The 18315-nt window shown below is 39.2% G+C and overlaps 1 protein-coding gene across 3 annotated transcripts in view; it reads left to right on the top strand.

The window, feature by feature from the left end:
• The window catches only part of CADPS2 (calcium dependent secretion activator 2), a 507583-nt gene that overhangs the window by 244684 nt on the left and 244584 nt on the right, over positions 1 to 18315 (top strand). For all 3 annotated transcript variants that reach the window (XM_070755440.1, XM_070755441.1, XM_070755442.1), the window contains exon 8: positions 13311 to 13450. In XM_070755440.1, coding sequence (XP_070611541.1) covers positions 13311 to 13450 — 140 coding nt within the window. The remainder of the gene's footprint in view (positions 1 to 13310; positions 13451 to 18315) is intronic.

The following is an 18315-nucleotide window of genomic DNA, read 5'->3' on the forward strand; positions in this document are numbered from 1 at the left end:
AGGAAGGGAGAAACAAAGAGAGATGGAGAGAGAGGGGAAAGAAAGAGGAGGGAAGGGAGAGAGAGAGAGAAAGAGGGAGAGAAAAAAATAGAGCGAAAGGGAGGAAGAGAGATATTTTTTGTCCAAACTTTTTTTTACACACACACACCCTCCCCCCCGCCCCCGCTCAATGTTCACCAGGATTTTGTAAATGTGAATAATGTGCCGCGGCTCAAAAAAGGTTGGAAAACACTGTTCTAGAGAGTTGTTAAGACCACCTGAAGGTTTACATGTGTTCTCAGAGTCAGAGGGTGGTTCAGCTTTCTATCTCCATGCTACAAAACAGTCCTTTCAACAATTCCAAGAAGGCTCCATGCCCATTTGCACCACTCAGGTGACCTGACATCTCCAGGTGGACTTAAGGCCTTGCTAAAATAATGCAAATGACCAGCTGTCTGTAAGGAATATAAATCCTTCCAGTCCCCACCATCCAGTTGGAGCTGAAGAAGCTTCTTGGATGAAAAGTGAAATGTCTTTAAAAAAAAAAGAAAGTCCACTTGCCCCTTGAAAAAATGCACCTTTGGGACAACTCACTGAGAATCTCCTTAGACATTTTCTACAGAAATTGCTTTCTTTTTCTCCCCTCACCCTCACCACCACAGAATGGAAAGAAAGGAAGAGATTTCAATTGAGTACTGTAAGATGTTTGTGTAGCATATCCACGGCTCCCAGGCCTAGACTGTGGTGCAGTTATATTGCTTTCAATGTGTTCTGCCGGGCTCTCTGATAGGAGCCTCCCGAAAATTCAAGGGTACAAATTTCAGACACCCACACGTTTGAAAATTCAAAACACTGTTCTTTATCACAAAATTCAAAACAAACAAAATTCAAAATAAACAAAGCACTTATTTCCTGTAATATGTTCTTACTTGGTCTCTTCTACACATAATTCTGAGCTTGCGTGGGTCCAAAATGTCATCATCTGAATCAACGGAAGATAAGGGATAGTGACTGCCTGGGCTGTGTTCCAAGCCCTCCTCTGCCGAGTCACTCCCACCTTCTTCTTCGTCCGAGGAAACTAAACTCTAAACTGATTCTGTCGGCAATAACACAGGCCTGTGACATGTTGAATTTTCCCCTGCATCCACCTTCCCATTCCCTGGGGCAGGAGCTGGGCCAGAGCCAACCACAACACAATGTGAACAATACAATAACCAAGTACTTGAGCATTCCAAAGGCCAGAGCAATGGTTAGAAGGCAAGCAAAAACTGAAAGTGTGTAACTAAGTAACCTATTTCTAGCTAGAAAGCACACTGAACACTGATTTGCCAATTAAGGACTGCTTCGCTTAGCAGCAGAGTTACCATGAGGGTGATTAAACAGGAACTCCCTGGAGCCAGAAGATTAAAGTATTAACATTAAGTTATGATTCTTTGCAGATCATGCTTATTAAAAGAACAGTGGATAAAGCAAGTAACAATGTTAATGGAAAAGCCTCCAACACTTGATTTCAACATTGAGGCGCATCATTATAGAGAAGTAGACAAATCAGTATTTAAAGAAGATGCACATGATGGAACAAATAAATCATACTTGGTTTGATTTCTTTATGTGAGGCATTGTCAGTCTTAGCAAGCAACATAGCCTGAATGAGATGTGATGCTGGTTATCAGCCTGGCTGGCTTTAAAAAAAGATTTGGATCGATTCATGAAAGTCATGTGGATCAATAACTATTAGCCTTGATGGCAGTGTGATGCCTCTGAAAACCATCTGCTGGGAGACTTCCTTGTGCAATTAGTTGGCCTCTATGAGAACAGGCTGCTGCATAAGATGGGCCTGAGGTCCGATCCAGCAGGGCACTGCTTATGTTCAATTTGTTCCTTACTGTGTAATATCTGCTGTTCCCAAATTCTTCAAAGCAAAAGAAGATTATTTAAAAGATACAACTATTACTGACTCTTTCTTTTTTTGAAGCAGTTCAGAAAAAAACAATCAGTATAATTGGTTGGGAGATGTTTTATAACAGTGATGGCTAACCTTTTTCTTGTTGTGTGCTGAAAGTGCACGATCGTGCAACAATGTGTGTGTGCATGCCAGCACCCGGAATGCAATACGTGTGTGACATCCCACCATGTCTGCCCTCCACACATGTGTGTGTGTGACCTCCCTGCCCCATTTTGGCCATAACAGGTCTGCAGCCTCCTGAGATCACAAACGGGTGGTGGGGACGTGCCACACCCCCTCCGCACACCCCCTGCACATGTGCACACGACCCTCCCACACCCCCTGTGCATGCATGCATGCATGCATGTCTCCCGCATGCACCCCATCCTCCATGCATGTACATCAGGTACCCAAAATGTATCTGGCCAGCAAGAAGTGTGCACACATGTGTGGTGGAGCTGAGCTGGGGGACATTTCATGTGCCCGCAGAGAGGCTCTGCGTGCCAACTGTGCCATAGGTTTGCCCTCACAGTCTTATACAATTAAAGTTGCACTATTGCTGGAATATTGTTCAAATGATTTGGATGGCTGTCACTGCAATATGGGCTTTTAATAATGACAAAATAAGAGCCAGTCTTGAATTTTTTTGTAGGCTAGAAATTTTTCTTGCTTTCATTTGTATGCTAGATTTCATGAGAAGGTATAATAGGTTTATTGTATTTCTTAAATCTTTGCAAAAGTGGTTGTAGATTTAAAATTACAACAACCCTGTCCAGAAGGTAGGAGTTATGAATATTATCCACATACAGCGATACCTCGTCTTACAAACGCCTCATCATACAAACTTTTCGAGATACAAACCCGGGGTTTAAGATTTTTTTGTCTTTTCTTACAAACTATTTTCACCTTACAAACCCACCACTGCCACTGGGATGCTCCACCTCCGGACTTCCGTTGCCAGCAAAGCACCTATTTTTGCGCTGCTGGGATTCCCCTGAGACTCCCCTCCATGGGAAACCCCACCTCCAGACTTCCATATTTTTGTGATGTTGCAGGGGAATCCCAGAAGTGCAAAAACGGGCACTTCGCTGGCAACGGAAGTCCGAAGGTGGGGTTTCCCAGGGAGGGGAGCCTCAGTGAAATCGCAGCATTGCAAAAACATAGTCCGGAGGTGGGGTTCCCAGCGAGGGGAGCCTCAGGGAAATCCCAGCATCGCAAAAACACATTCCGGAGGTGGGGTTTCCCAGCGAGGGGAGCCTCAAGGAAATCCCAGCAGCGCAAAAACGGGCGTTTCGGCTGGCAAAAGGGGTGAATTTTGGGCTTGCACGCATTAATTGCTTTTCCATTGATTCCTGTGGGAAACATTGCTTCGTCTTACAAACTTTTCACCTTAAGAACCTCATCCCAGAACCAATTAAGTTTGTAAGACAAGGTATCACTGTATTCAAAACTGATAACAATGCTACATTTCTAGTGGGAATAACATCCTATGCTATGATGGTGGAGGTCATCATCTAGATTAATTTGTGCCTAAGTGTTTCATTGAAATTAATAAATAAAACCTTTGTCCTAGTAGCACTTGGGAAGGACTTCCAAATTCCTAAGAACTTCTGGATTTGGATCAGTAAAATTGGTAGAGACACTCTTCTTATTGTGTTACTTGACTTGTTACAGGTAAATCCTCAACTGTTATGGAGCCTTCATATTATGGTCACAAATCATGACAGTTGTAAAGTGGATCATCATGCGACTCACATTTATGACATTTTGCAGTAGTTGTTAAGGAACTGCCACAATCATAAAATGACTCTCAAGTGCCAGAAAAATCAGGAAATCCAGGCAATTCAAATGAGTATAAATATTTATTGTAAGCTAAAGCTTTCTACAACACTAACATTCAAAGCAATTTGATATTAAATGAGCAGGGGTGAAATATACATTGACTATATAAGTTCACTATTTGGAATTTTAGTTCAGACAAGCCAGTCTGCTTTAAACAGAAGTGCCAAGCAGGTGAAATGCATACTAGATTGGGCATACCAGTAGCAGCAGCCGCTGGTAGTTTTGAGAACCAGTAGCGGTGGCAGCACAAGGCTCCGCCCACCCACCCAGACGTTGCCATTTTCTTATTTTTAACCCTCTGTGCATCTGCAAAACCTTCTGCACATGCACAGAGGGTGAAAAAACATGCACTTCTGAATTGGTAGGGGAGGTAAGTAGATTTCACTGCTAGTGCCAAAGCCAAATTCTACGTGCATCAATACACCTCCACTTTGCTATATTAAATTACACCCTATTATCCAGTTTCGACACCAAATGTGTGGTACTAATTTAAATATTTCTTAATGTTTCAAAGACTAATTCTTTTACATCTGTTCCAAAGATTCTTAATTCCTTCATCTATAGAACCATTTGATTTTAAAGCTGCCTATTATATTCTAGTTAAAAGTATTCTAATCATTTTCTTAACTGAGAAAACAAACTTTAAAATATTGCTATAGATATGTAGTACATTTGCATCTCATGCAAAACCATGTGTTGTAGATGTAACCTCAAACTAGACATTCACAATACCGGGGGCTGTTTGCCAGATGGGGCTGTTTTCTCAGATGTTCAGTTACATCCATGAGGGAGAAATGCTCTTTGTCACATACATAGAGATTTACTCCAGTCTCTTCTATTCTGGAGATATGAGGAAAAATTTTAAATAGATGATTAAAACTAATTTTTGGTAAATGTGAGAGTACAGCCTGTTTCTCAATCAACCCTTGCATTGATCAGAGTCCATCTATAAGGAGTAAGCATTTGAAATTTACACTGAATTACAGTTTGAAAGAGAATTGTTATAAGGAGCAAAGAAAGTCATAAATTATTATTTTTATATTTTTGTTCTCTTTTTTTCCTGCAGTTAGTTTGCTTTTTGCCTGGAACCCGCCCCCCTTTTCTTCCTTAATTTTTTTCCCCTTTTCCTTGTATTTTACATACTTTTCAAAAAGAGAGGGAAGGGAAGGAGGGGCAAAGAGAGAGAGGAAGGAAAGGAGGAGGGAGGAGAAAGAAAGAGAAAGAAAGAAAGAAAGAAAGAAAGAAAGTTGTTATTTTCTATACATACATATGTCAATATTCATGAAAGCATATCATTTTTAACTTTTGGTGACTACATTATTATGCCCTTGTGGGGGTTTTGGCTCTAGGAAAGTAGTTTGCCATTATCTTCCTACAGGATAAGGTTGCTGGTTGTTGGTGGGGGTTTTTTAATTCAAGTTTCTTTATGCTTTCCAATCCAAGTACATATAGCTAGGGTTGCCTCCAGTTAGCTTTTATGGGCTTCAAACAAGGCCATAAGGTTCAGGAGGGAAGTGTTTTTAATAGGAAAGTGAACACAAGAACAAGGGGGCACAATCTGAGTTTGGTTGGGGGAAAGATTAGAAGTAATGTGAGAAAATATTATTTTACTGAAAGAGTAGTAGATCGTTGGAACAAACTTCCAGCAGACGTGTTTGGTAAATCCACAGTAACTGAATTTAAACATGCCTGGGATAAACATATATCCATTGTAAGATAAAATACAGGAAATAGTATAAGGGCAGACTAGATGGACCATGAGGTCTTTTTCTGCCGTCAGTCTTCTATGTTTCTATGTTTCTATTTCGATAGTGCCACCTGCTGCAACTGAGTACTTCTTACACAATGAAAAAAGAAAATGCAATGAAAAGTGAATATAGAGATATGAGAGTGAATGTTTCCCTACCTTTCCAAATGATTACAATGGTTTTCCATTCATTAGCAGGAGATGAGAGGAATATATTAACAATCAACAGTTAGAGATGGAAAATGTTACCCTCTCAACAACAATCTTTTATTTAAAAAGTCTCTACTGAAGGTCAGGGTTCAGTCCACACGCCTTTGGAGTATGGAAGCATCTTTTTTCTTCTGTGCAAGTCAACAGATAAAATCACTTCATTCATTTGTATAGGGAAAATGAAAAGTAACCACCAAGCAGGAATCTCAGCATGTAAAGTCTGGGCAAAGTTTGTAACTACCTTTTTTTTAAAAAGCAGCGTAGAAAAAATCAGCATAGAAGTAGAAAATAAAAGAAATTGGCTAAATTGCTTCAAGGCATGTAAACTTCGGTGACAAATGATAATTTCTTACGTTCTCTTTTTGTTATTGTTGAGCCAGCCAGAAGAGCAGATAAATTGTGAAATCCAAATGCTTCTTATTTCTGTTTACTTGAGTGTTTTTCCTGAATACATCTGAGTTTTACAAGTTCAGGATGCAGCTGCCTCTCTGTACAGGACAGTGATGGCAAACCTTTTTTGGCTCGGGTGGACAGATTCTGCGCAGCAGTAGTGGGGATTCGTCGTAAACATGTGCCTTCCTCATAGCGAGATATGTATATCTTTTGTATAGTTACAATGGGTCAATTTTGGTTGGTCAGCCAAAAGTCATGAATCCTGCAAGGCATTTGTCTCCAGATGTCCAAGAACCTCAACACCTAGCATGACTTTGTTGACTTGGGTGACGACAAATTTGGTGATGGTTATAACTTTGGATGGTCAACAAACTGCTGTAAGACAAGGACTACATTTATCACCCAAGAATCTGCTACTAGGATCAAAGAGATTTTAAAATGTTTAGATTCTAAGAATCTGAAACGGTTCTTGGATGTTCTATCTTTATTATATTGATAGTCTTTGACTGATTTTTACTTACTTACTAAGGTTTTACTTACTTACTAAGGATGCATGTGTGTGCAACAGCATGCATGCAGGCGTCCACGCCCATAATACAATGCTCTCCCCCTCGCGCATGTTCACCAGTCCCGCACTGCCCCTAATGTGCATGCACACAGGCTTCACTGAAGCTGTGGAGCTGCCCTACTACTTACCTTCAGATAGAATTCATTACCTGACTCAGTAGTGTCAACCCCTAACCCCCAACATTTTTCCCTTAGACTATCCACGATTGACCTCTCCAGATTCCTTAGAGGTCAGTAAGGGGCGTGCATAAGTGCACCAGTGTGCCTTCCGTCCCCTGTCCAATTGTCTCTCCTTATCTCATTTATCTTTTCTTCCTTTCAAATTTGTTCACCTATACTTTTATATCTTTTCTTCTATTGGCCCATTTTTTTCTGCAATCTGCAAGGCTTTCCTTTTTCCTTCAAAAATATTATATACGCTTTTATATTTTTAGTTTGAATATGTTTCAGGTTTATCCATCATTTTGTTTTCCTTGGCCAGAAATGGGATGCAGAAGAAATGGGCCAAGGTGTGGCAGCCCTGGCTACAACTGTCAAAAGCCGAAGAAGTTCCTGAACACCTCTGACAGTAAAAAAGGAGGCTGTGGGTGAGCACAAAAGTAAACTTCCGGTTGGGCCCTTTTTCACCATCCCCAGGATTCAGGAGGTTTTCCTGGAGCCTGAGGAGAGCGAAATTGGACAAAAAGAAGGCTGAAAATCAGCTAGCGCTGACGTAGGGCAACGCCTCACGTGCCCTCTGATATGATTCCGAGTGCCACCTGTGGCACACATGCCATAGGTTCACCATCACTGCTATAGGAAAAAGAATTGCCCAAGTTAACACTGTCTCTGTTTTTCCCTTGGAATGATATCAATTTAGGATTCATTGTTGTGATGTTCTATTACAAGTAGTCACTCAGTCAACTGTAAGAGACTGAGGAGCTATCTGTTGTATTGCATTGAGCATCATGTAAATAATTGCTGGTTAGACATTGTCTGTGTATGATCAGTGTAATAAGCTCCTGATTCTAAGGGAGCAGGTTCATTCTCATAGGTGAACAAAATTAGCTAAGAAAACAGAAGTTGGCAATAAAAGTCAAGGATAAGATACGACTTCAGCCTGGAACATCAGCTTGCAGTAGGAGAATATTCACTTTTTTGTAGAGGTTTATACATAGAGAAATGGGTGTGCCAGCTACACAATTAATTTTCTGTCTAGTATGAAGGTGGCATGTAGTTATATAAATAGTATGGAAAAAGCTGTTCATTGGCTGTGGCTCATTTTCAGCATCAATGACTGAAGATACCACTTTTCAAGCGACAGGTTTGTGAGGTACTAGTACTGTATATCTGTTGGGACAAACCTAGTCTGCACAAAGAAGGTTGGTTGGACTTGAACCTGTTGTGTGCATAACATAATATCAAAAAGATGATAAGCAGTTTTTAAATGGATGCTGTAAAAAAAGCCAGCAAAATGAAACAAATATCCAGCACATAAGAACCACTCATAGTGGAGAGTGACATTTTTGGTTATAATAATAATAATAATAATAATAATAATAATAATAATAATAATAATAATAATAATAATAATAATAATTTATTACACTTGTATGCTGCCCCTCTCCGAAGACTTTTAGAGAGGTTTTCATACAACGATAGATCGAGGAAATGAATATAGTCAGTCAAAAGAACTACAGAGTAACAATGGTAAAGGAAAATCCAAGGGTAATATTATATATGTTCCAGTAATAAGTTGCAAATTCCTTCGCTGCTGGTCCGCACATGTGTGTGCGTGTGATGCTTCTGAGCATGCACAGAAGCATCCCGGGTGGGTGGGCGGAGCTTCCCGCCACTGCTTCTACTGGTTCGTGGATCCGGGCTGTACTGATAGCAATCCACTGTTGGTATTATTTGTCAAATGAAAGAAGATCTAAGTAAAAATGGGAGAGTTGGAGTGCTTGGTGTTAGAATGCAAATAATAAATAAAATATATGGTAGAGTGCAGGTAAGAAATGGGATGCATAGTTATATCTTATGGAAGCTCTGTAGATAAGGGCATATTGAGGATAAAATTGTCCTGTAACGAGAATGGCATAGAATAGCATAACAGCATATCTATATATGAAGCAAATACTTTTAATGAGTCAATGTGTTTGTCTATATACTCTCCCAAAAGACAGTTAGAACTAGTGACATTTAGTCCAAAGAAGCTAAAGTTAACACAAAAAATGGCAAATTAAGTTTGACATATGAAAAAAGCTGCAATAATGATGGACAGTTTCAATTGCTTTCACGTAAAAAGGAAAATATCAGTTTTGTGTAATAGTTAAAGATACAGCTTACAAACTGGAAGACTGTGAGCTATAGTTGCAAAAGTCTGTCTGTGGCATTAAGATAATTACTGTCTCTCAGGCTGTAGAAATAAAGCAATCACAAGTGACTTCTGAAGACTTTGGCAAGAAAACTGGAAGGGCTTGTCCAGGCAGGTCACTAGAAATCAACACCTATTCAAAGGCACAAAAAACCCCAACAACCCACAACAGTGACATTAATGTCATCTTTTCTGACAGAGACTGATCAGAAATAATTGCAGATGGCTTGATGAAAATGTCAAACTATACGTAGCTGCTGCAAAACCAGAAAATCCTATGCTTGCAAACATTTGTAGGGGAAATGAAAATAGAACTGCTGATATAATAATGCTCTTATACAAATTTAGAATGGAACTACACTTGGAATATTATGTATAGGTCTGGTCACAATTCCTTTAGAAAGATATAGAAGTGGGAAAGGTTTTGAGATAGAACGACCAATGTAATTATGAGATGGACTAGCCTCCTATGAGGAAAGATTATAGCTCCAGCTTGAAAGCAAAGGAGATTTGACCAAGGTATGTATAATCATTTATGGCATTAATAGCAGAGATGGAAAAATGTTTTTCTTTCACTCACAATGTAAAACTGGTCCGGGAAGACGGGGAATTTCAGAATTGATGAAAGAAATCTGTGGTTTCATAGCACATAGCTCAGTTGTGGAAGGTAACCAATTTGGATTGTTTAAAAGTGGACACTAATGCCGGCTCATTACTTCCTGAATCATAGACAGTATGGTTACTCCAGTCCAAAGCAATGCTGAAACAGGCTGTGGTCAACCAATCCAACTTGCCATTTGTGACTCAGAATACTGTACTCCAGGTGCCTTTGGCTTGATACAGCAGAATTGTTCTTATGTTTTTACTTGTCTTGAATTTATCAGATATGAATCCTGGGTGTCAAGTAATGTTACCTCTAATTATTTTTCGGCGTGGTCGGAAAAGTATAATGTCTGAGCGGCACATTGTCATGCCTTGGCTTGGATCGGTTAGAAACCCAGTCGTTAAGCGAATCTGGCTTCTCCGCCCCCTCTCCCCCATTGTCTTTGCTTGTGAGACAGTTGCAAAAGTCACATGACCTCAAGACACAGCAACGGTCATAAATATGAAACAGCGGCCAAGTTTTGATCATGCAATCATGGGGCTGCTGCGAAGGTTGTAAGTGTGAAAAAGGGACATAAGTCACTTTTTTCAGGGCTGTTGAGACTTTGAATGGTCAGTAAATGAACCATTGTAAGTCGAGGACAACCTGCTTCCCCCCAAGATGTTTTTTGTGAAGCTTCAAAATGGACTCCTGATCTGCTTCTGAAAGAGTGCACTGGTCAGACAGATAATCCTCGACTTCTGTTTTGACCCCAATGGAGGCCAATGTTTCTATCTCCTGAGTAAGACGGTTATTAAGTGAGTTCTGCCTCACTTTACCACCATTCTTGCCACAGTCGTTAAGTGAATCCCTGCAGTTGCTTGTCAGAAGTTCCCAAAAGATGTTCACATAACCCTTCACACTTTCCTTGTCGCTCCCCGCCCCCAACTCCAATGCCCAGCTCCTTTATGCAGCCTTGGAAAAGGCTGCGCGAGGGATTGTTTTTGCGTGTGCAGCTGCACAGCCGCACACCTTAGAGGGTACACTGGTGTCAGTGAAGGATTATAAGGGGAAAAGGAGAAATTTCTGTGCAAAATGTATCCTTGGAATCATCTTTTCCTTCTGTATATGCAACATGTGTCCATGCCTCCCACCTTCCCAATATATTGGTTTACTTATTTATTGGACTTTTTAATTGCTTTGAAGCTCATCATATAGTAAAGTGCAGTAATACCGGTAGCTGTAAGCATAATCTTTATTTCCAAGAATGATTTTTGTACCTCATAGTTTACACCAAAGGTACTATTAGAAAATAAAATGAGAGTCACTGTTATATAGAGAAATGGCGTACCTATATGGCCACAACAAAAAAGATAAAGATAAACTAAAATGAAATTTCTTGCGAAACTAGAGAAGATGTGGAATTATCTTCTGGTAAATCACTGATTTCTTACTGGCTATATTCACATATGTTTAAACTACTGTATGTTCAGATAACAGGAACGTTGACCCAATAGTTGTTCTTAATTAGTTACAATGCTCTGATGAAGGGATGTTCGTGGATTTGTAGTTCCTTCTGGAGCAGCAGGAGAAGTCATAGCTAGTGAAGGAGATTTGCCCATTCACATTGTAATCTATTATAATTGTGCTTTTTTTCTTTGTCCTTCCTTTCATTCATCCATCCAATACTCTGGTACTGGAGGTTTTTAAGAAGCAATTGGACAATCATTTGTCTGAAATGATACAGGGTTTCCTTGCATGATCAGGGCATCAGACTAGTAAACCTCATGTGAATTCTCAGTATTTGCCTTTTATTCTAAGATATAATCCACACACTTTTTCTAGTAAATATATGCTTTTTGAAAAGAAGGTAATTCCAGTTTGAGACGAAGGCTGTTTGAAAGAAACTTTCATTGTGTGGAATAAGTATGCATTCAAAAGAAACAAATAATATTTGTCTTTATTTTAAAAAATATTGTGACTGTGAGTGAATGAGACTTTTGCTTTCAGGCATAAATAATATTCAATTCATTCACAGATTAATGCAATAGAATAATATTGAGTTGTATGGGAATATTAGGGTGAGAGAGAAGATATTTGATTTTTAATTTGACAAAGACTATATATACTGTAAATACAAGTGTGCTTTGTCATGCAGACATATTTAAATTTTATATCCATTAAAATGTTTAGTTATTACAGGAAGATTCATATATTGATTCCCGACTTAATCACATTTAGAATAGACTCATTAAATTTAATGAAACATCAATTAAACATTCTTAACATGACTCTTTGTTTTCATTAGTTTCTTCTAAACATGACAAAAGTCTGGATAAAATATTTTAGCAATTTTGAAAACTACCTTCTGAAGATATCCTTTTGAGATGGAATAGGGATTACTAAATTCTGTACCATCAAAAAGTTTCTTCCTCCTCTACATCCTGTCATATTCTGGCCTTTGGAAATCCAGATATTTAAAATTAATTCAAAGCAACATTCAGCGTACATGCTTAACACAGAAGTGAATTCAACATGGGAACAGCTGGGGTTGTTTGAGCACAAAGCCTATTTCAATAAAAAGAAAACTTAGTCTTATTAGTTTTAATTATTCAGTTAAAAAAATAAACTCTATTTTCTTTAAGCTGCTTGTCAAATCCTTAAGTATCCAATAAATAATTTAACATTTGGAGTGTGAGCATGCATGTGCATGTTTTATATTGCTGCTGTTCTTTTCTGTAAATGCTAATGATAATTTTAAAATAGCTTGCTGGCTATGCCTTGCGAACATAGTTAAATAATTTCCTATTCTTCAGTGATCATTATTGTTTGTACAGAATTGCTGCATTAGGCTTTTGTTGTATTTCTTCCCCATCTGACAGTGAAGATTCAATACTCCTCTTCCCTTTAACCTGAGAGAGCTTTATTTTATCCCCTAGCGCAGGGGTCTCCAACCTTGGCAACCTTAAGACTTGTAGACTTCAACTCCCAGAATTCCTCAGCCAGCTAAGGTGGCTGAGGAATTCTGGGAGTTGAAGTCCACAAGTCTTAAAGTTGCCAAGGTTGAAGACCCCTGCCCTAGCGTCTAAGAAATAATGTGTTCTGATACCCATCTGTTTCAGTGATTGGTTCTGATTCATATGGTAAATGATGCTTTTGTAGTGATATAGTGTTCATCGGCTAAATAGTCTACAAGCTAAATGTACATCTACGAACTGGACTCCGTAGTATCATCCCCTAACCCCCAACACTTTACCCTTAGACTATCCACGGTTGACCTCTCCAGATTCCTAAGAGGTCAGTAAGGGGTGTACATAAGCGCACTAGAGTGCCTTCCATCCCCTGTCCTATTGTCTTTCCTATATCTTCTCTACTATATATCTCTATAAGCTTCATTGTATATTATTGTGTATTGGACAAAATAAATAAAAAATAACACATGCCCATCAAGCCATGCCCACAAAATAAGCCACGATCACTTGAAATGACCCATGATCACTTGAAATGAACCTGTCTTGACTGAAGCTATGAGTTGCAGTGAGATGGAAGCTTGTGACTTTCTTTGTATCCGGTGTAACTTTTAGGAAATAGAAAAAAGTAGCATGGATATCTTCTGGGTTGACCAGAGCTTCCAAGTAAAATTTACTGAAACCTGTCAGACTGTTAAACAATTTCTTTGTATCTTTTCTAGGTTGTGTTGTACCCAACTTCCAATAGCTCAAAATCAACAGAGCTGCATAAAATGTTAGTCCCTAAAAACAGCCAAGATTCTGGTCTGAGGATAAAATTAGCAGTGAGAATGGATAAGCCACCACACATGAAGCATTGTGGGTGAGTGCCTATTCTGGAGAAGAATAAACATTAATTCCTTTTCAGCTGCCACATAATTTTTTATTCCATGGGCTACAGCCTGGAGAGAGAGAAAAAAAGTAGAGAAGCAGTCTAAATATGGTAAGATAACGTGTAAGATTAATTTAAACCAGATCACCTTTGTAACTTCAAAATAAATAAAAGTCTCATTGTACTAACAAAAGCAAGAAGAGAAAGTGATGTGTTAACATGTATTGAATTTTTAAATGGTGATTTCTGCTTATATATATTCCATATTGTGTTTGTGTACAGATCAGATTTACCACACATAACTCTTTTTTGTTATCATGTGGTTTTCCATGTATATGCAAAACAACAAATTATTATTGTTCTTTATGTGATACAGATAATCCCATAGGAGGAGATGATGTGGTTAACTACCCTGTTTCCCCGATAGTAAGACACCCCCGATTGTAAGACGTATCGGGGGTTTCAGGGGGGTCGGCTAATATAAGCCGTACCCCGAAAGTAAGACATATGTCTTACTTTCGGGAAAACACGGGGGTATTGCCGGGGGGGAGCCCGATGACGTCACTTCCAAGCTCCCCGCATGCCCCTCGCCTTCGCCTCGCCGCGGCGCCACCGCCTCTTCCCCTGCCGAGGCTCAGCTGCAAGCGGCCAGCGAGGCCGACCGGCTCCGAGGCGAGCGGCCGGAGCTGTGCCCTCCTTCGCCCGCCTCCTTTCCGGCAGGCAGGTGGGGCTGCCCAACTGCGCAGAGCGGCTCCTCCCCTCCAGACACACGCTTCCCCGACACGCGTCTGTGGCTCCACGCGTGCACGCCGCTTGGAGCCCTGAGGTTGAACTTGGAAAAGGGCTCACGAGGCTCCTGTCCCGCGGCTGCCCTTCTGGACTCTGGGGAGATGCCTTCAGGAACGCGACCCTTTCAATTTTTTTCCAATGTAAGACATACCCCGAAAGTAAGACGTAGTGGGGCTTTTGGGGGTAAAAAGAAAGTAAGACACTGTCTTACTTTCGGGGAAACACGGTAGTATGTAAAATATCATAACATGAATTTAGGTGGATGAATATGTTACTTCCTATTATACATTGACAGACCACTTCTAAAATTTAAAAGACTTTGAGAAGCAGCTTTGGATACTCTAAAAATGAAGTGAGGAAATTGAATCATATTTGACATGCCTAAAGAAACTGAAAATGGAATGTTGTCAGGGATATAAATATCTAAGGTCTTACACTAAAATCTTCCACAGTTAAGTATAATTCTTTAATGGGAATCTTTGCCTCAGAAAGAACAAACAGTTCTACATGTAGCAAAATGAAAAGGTCACTGTATACATAATTTATGACAGAATTTTTAAAAATTGATGAAAAATACTTTCTTTAGGCTGTAAACAAGGTTTGAAAGGATAGCCATTCTACTTGGAGTCCCTGATATTGAAGCATTTTTTCCTTTATTTTTTCCATTGAAATTTTTAAAGAATGACTTTTAGCTAGACTGTCTCAAAACTAACACTTTAATTGAAGCAAATGTTTGAATTTGCAAGTTGCTTCAGCCAGTGTAAAAAAAAAATCTGAATGTTTTATCGGATGAGTTATGTTTTAGCACAGCCTAGTGGCCAAAAACATGTGTTGCTTCCTTTAGTAAAAAAAAATATTGTGAATATTTTTAAGCCATTAAATAAAATATAGGAAATTAATTGTTGAATTGGGGGAAAAGAGGAAATAGAAGAAATCACCTCCAAAGGTCTCAATAATGTTTGTAGTTGTGGGATTCTGCTTCTCTGTCTAGTCAGATGTAATCTTTAGAATTTGGCTGAGTTTAACCCTTATTGGATTAGATGAAATTATCTACTTTCTATGTGTTATAGTTTTAGAGCCCATCCACATTTGTTCTTGTGACAACTCATCTCAAGGTCTAGATGGAGATTTTCCTCAGTTATTTCAAGATATTTATCTGTCACAATTGAAATCAAAGGCTTTTCTTTTGGATTGAATAAATAGATGGCTTGGGAAAAAAGCCATATACTTTTATTTTTAGTTATAGCTACTGTAGTATATTACCACGTGCTCGAAAGTGGTAAGATTTGACACTGCTAGCAATAAAAGAATGGCTGGTGAAAATGTTGGAACTTGTACAAATCGCTAAATAGATTTCCCTGATTAGAAAAAAAAAAGCTAGGTAATATCTGCATTTATGGCTGATGAGAAAACGCTTGAAGACTTTTTTTGCATGAAACAGGAAAAAAATGTACTTACAACTCATGTTTTGATCATTAGAAAAAGTAGATAACAGAAAAAGTGAGCTGTTTTTAGAGAACTTTGTAATCTTACCTGTATTTATCACAGAGAAAAATCTGAAACTTCTTTTTCCCGTTTCTGCCTTTTCTTTCTGCACTTTTGTCTCTCTGGCTCTCTTTCTTTCTATGTCTTTAATCTGTATTAGTTTGTTAGTTTTTATTTAATTTTTTAGAATTTCTATTTATATGAGTAATATATGATAATGATACAATATATAAAGATAGGTAGGTTAGGTAGGTAGGTTAGGTAGGTTAGTTAGGTAGGTAGGTAGGTAGGTAGGTAGGTAGGTAGATAGATAGATAGATAGATAGATAGATAGATAGATAGATAAATAGATAGATGGATGATACATAGTGTTTTTCCTGCATTCAGGTCTCTGCTTTCTTTGTGACAGCCATTCCACTCTTTGAAGAATTCCTGTGTACAGTACAGTATTCTATTTTGAGTCATTTTTTAATTAAACCTAAACATACACAACTTCTTTAGTCTTTTTTCATAGTGTTGGGTCCCTTCTTATCCTCATTGTCCTTCTCTTAACCTCTTCTGATTTCTCCAAGTCCTTTTTGAAACAAAAGTCGAGGTTGGCAACTTACCAAAACAGAATAAAAAAGTGTATGTTTCTTGCAGTAGTGAGCACTTTATCTTTGTCCCTTAGGAATACTTCCTTTTTTATTCCTGTTGTTCAGTCTCCTGAATTCTTAGAGCCTGTTTCAGCTTCAAAGACCTGAAAACTGTTCCTGGGTACACGGCAAAATCTAATCTATTTTCTTGCTTCTGATTGTTTGTCTCACCCACTGGATTTTCTTCTCTCTTTGAGTGCCTTCCTTGTGGAGAGTTGATTCATGTGTTAATTTGTGCGGCAGACTCCCTTTACAGAAGTGATCAATGCTTGTCCTTTCTCATTATCTCATTATCCTTGCCTCTTTTCTTGCTTATCCCTTGTCCTTCCTTATTATTATCTCTTTGTTATTAAACACTGTATGTTTTTTGTTGTTCTGGTCCTTCTTTCCCTCCCTGAAAGCAACCTGGCATATATTTGCAGCCAATACCAGCTTATAACAGCCTCAGAGGAAAAATGAATGAAACGAGCAAGGTCACAAGAGTCAAGGTTCAAGTCCATTCACCTATAACCCTCTAATGCAGTAAAAGTAAGAAGGTTGGAAAAGGTGATCACATGATCCCTGGGACACTGCAAATGCCATAAATGAGAGTCAGTTGCCAAGCATCTTAATTTTGATCATAGACCATGGGGATTGTGCAATAGTTGTCAGGATGAAAATTGTCACTTTATTCAATGCCATTGTAACTTAGAATGGTCACTAAGTGAACTGTTTCCTGTGCAGTGTAGTAGGATTATGGAAATCTTTCAGAAGAGGTGCTTCAGAACACATATGTGCATGTATGAAGTCGATGGTGGCATGACCTTAATTTTACTAGAGCAGGGGTAGGCAAAGTTGGCTCTTCTATGACTTGTGGACTTCAATTCCCAGAATTCCTGAGCCAATCATGCTACCTCAGGAATTCTGGGAGTTGAAGTCCACATGTCATAGAAGAACCAACTTTGCCTACCCCTGTACTAGAGGAAAAGCAAATGAGAAGCTACTACTGTGACTCAGTTACTTTCTAGGAGGAATTTCGGAGTGTGAAGCCTGTTAGACCTTGGTGTAACCCAGTGGAAGCAGCAGGAGAAAAAGGACAATTCCAGAATTGATTCTTGATTGTCTGGAAGGAAGAGAATGTGAATCAGAGAAACTCTGCTTTAATCACAGGAGCTTTAAATTGTGCAGTTACTTTGAGGAGCTTTCAAGATTAATGTTAAGCTTGTGTGGCTAGCAAACTCAGGAAAACAGAATTTTTTAGTTTTGAAAATATCTTTATTGTTATTAAAGTAACATAATAGAATTTTTAAAACCTTCCCAAGACCATGGAACTCACAGGAGTACTCTTGTTGTATCCATCAAAATTGCTTTTTGGACTTCTCCTTTAACTTTACAATATTTGTTAGGGCTGCTGGAAGAGCAGAGTTGTTTACAGTGCAGAAGGAGACATTTTGAGGAAGTATTTTCTTTGAACCTCCCAGGCCCACAATTCTTCTCTGGGAAAACAAAGCTAAGATTGAAAGAAGATTTCTGTACTCTTGGGCAATAGAAAAGAGGTTTCTTTGCCCACGTCTACTCACTAGTACAGGAAGCAACATAATAACAGAATTGGAAGGGATCTTGGAGGTCTTCTAGTCCAACCCTCTGAGCAAGGAAGAAACCCTATACCAGTGATGACGAACCTTTTAGGCACAGAGTGCCCAAACCAGTAGCCATGTGTATGCTTGCACCAGAGCATTGGAAACCCATGACCAGCTGGCTGGCACGCACCTCAGAAATCCAATAACCAGCTGGCTGGTATGTTTGCATGCCTTGGAAACCCAATGACCAGCTGGCTGAGGTGGGGCAATGCATGCGTGTCCACAGGTTCACCATCAAGGCCCTATACCAGTGATGGCGAACCTTTTTTTCCTTGGGTGTCAAAAGAGGGTGCATACGCACCATCATGCATGCGCAAGTGCCCACACC

Source organism: Erythrolamprus reginae, chromosome 6 (genome assembly GCF_031021105.1).
Source record: "Erythrolamprus reginae isolate rEryReg1 chromosome 6, rEryReg1.hap1, whole genome shotgun sequence".
Classification (NCBI taxonomy): Eukaryota; Metazoa; Chordata; class Lepidosauria; order Squamata; family Dipsadidae; genus Erythrolamprus; species Erythrolamprus reginae.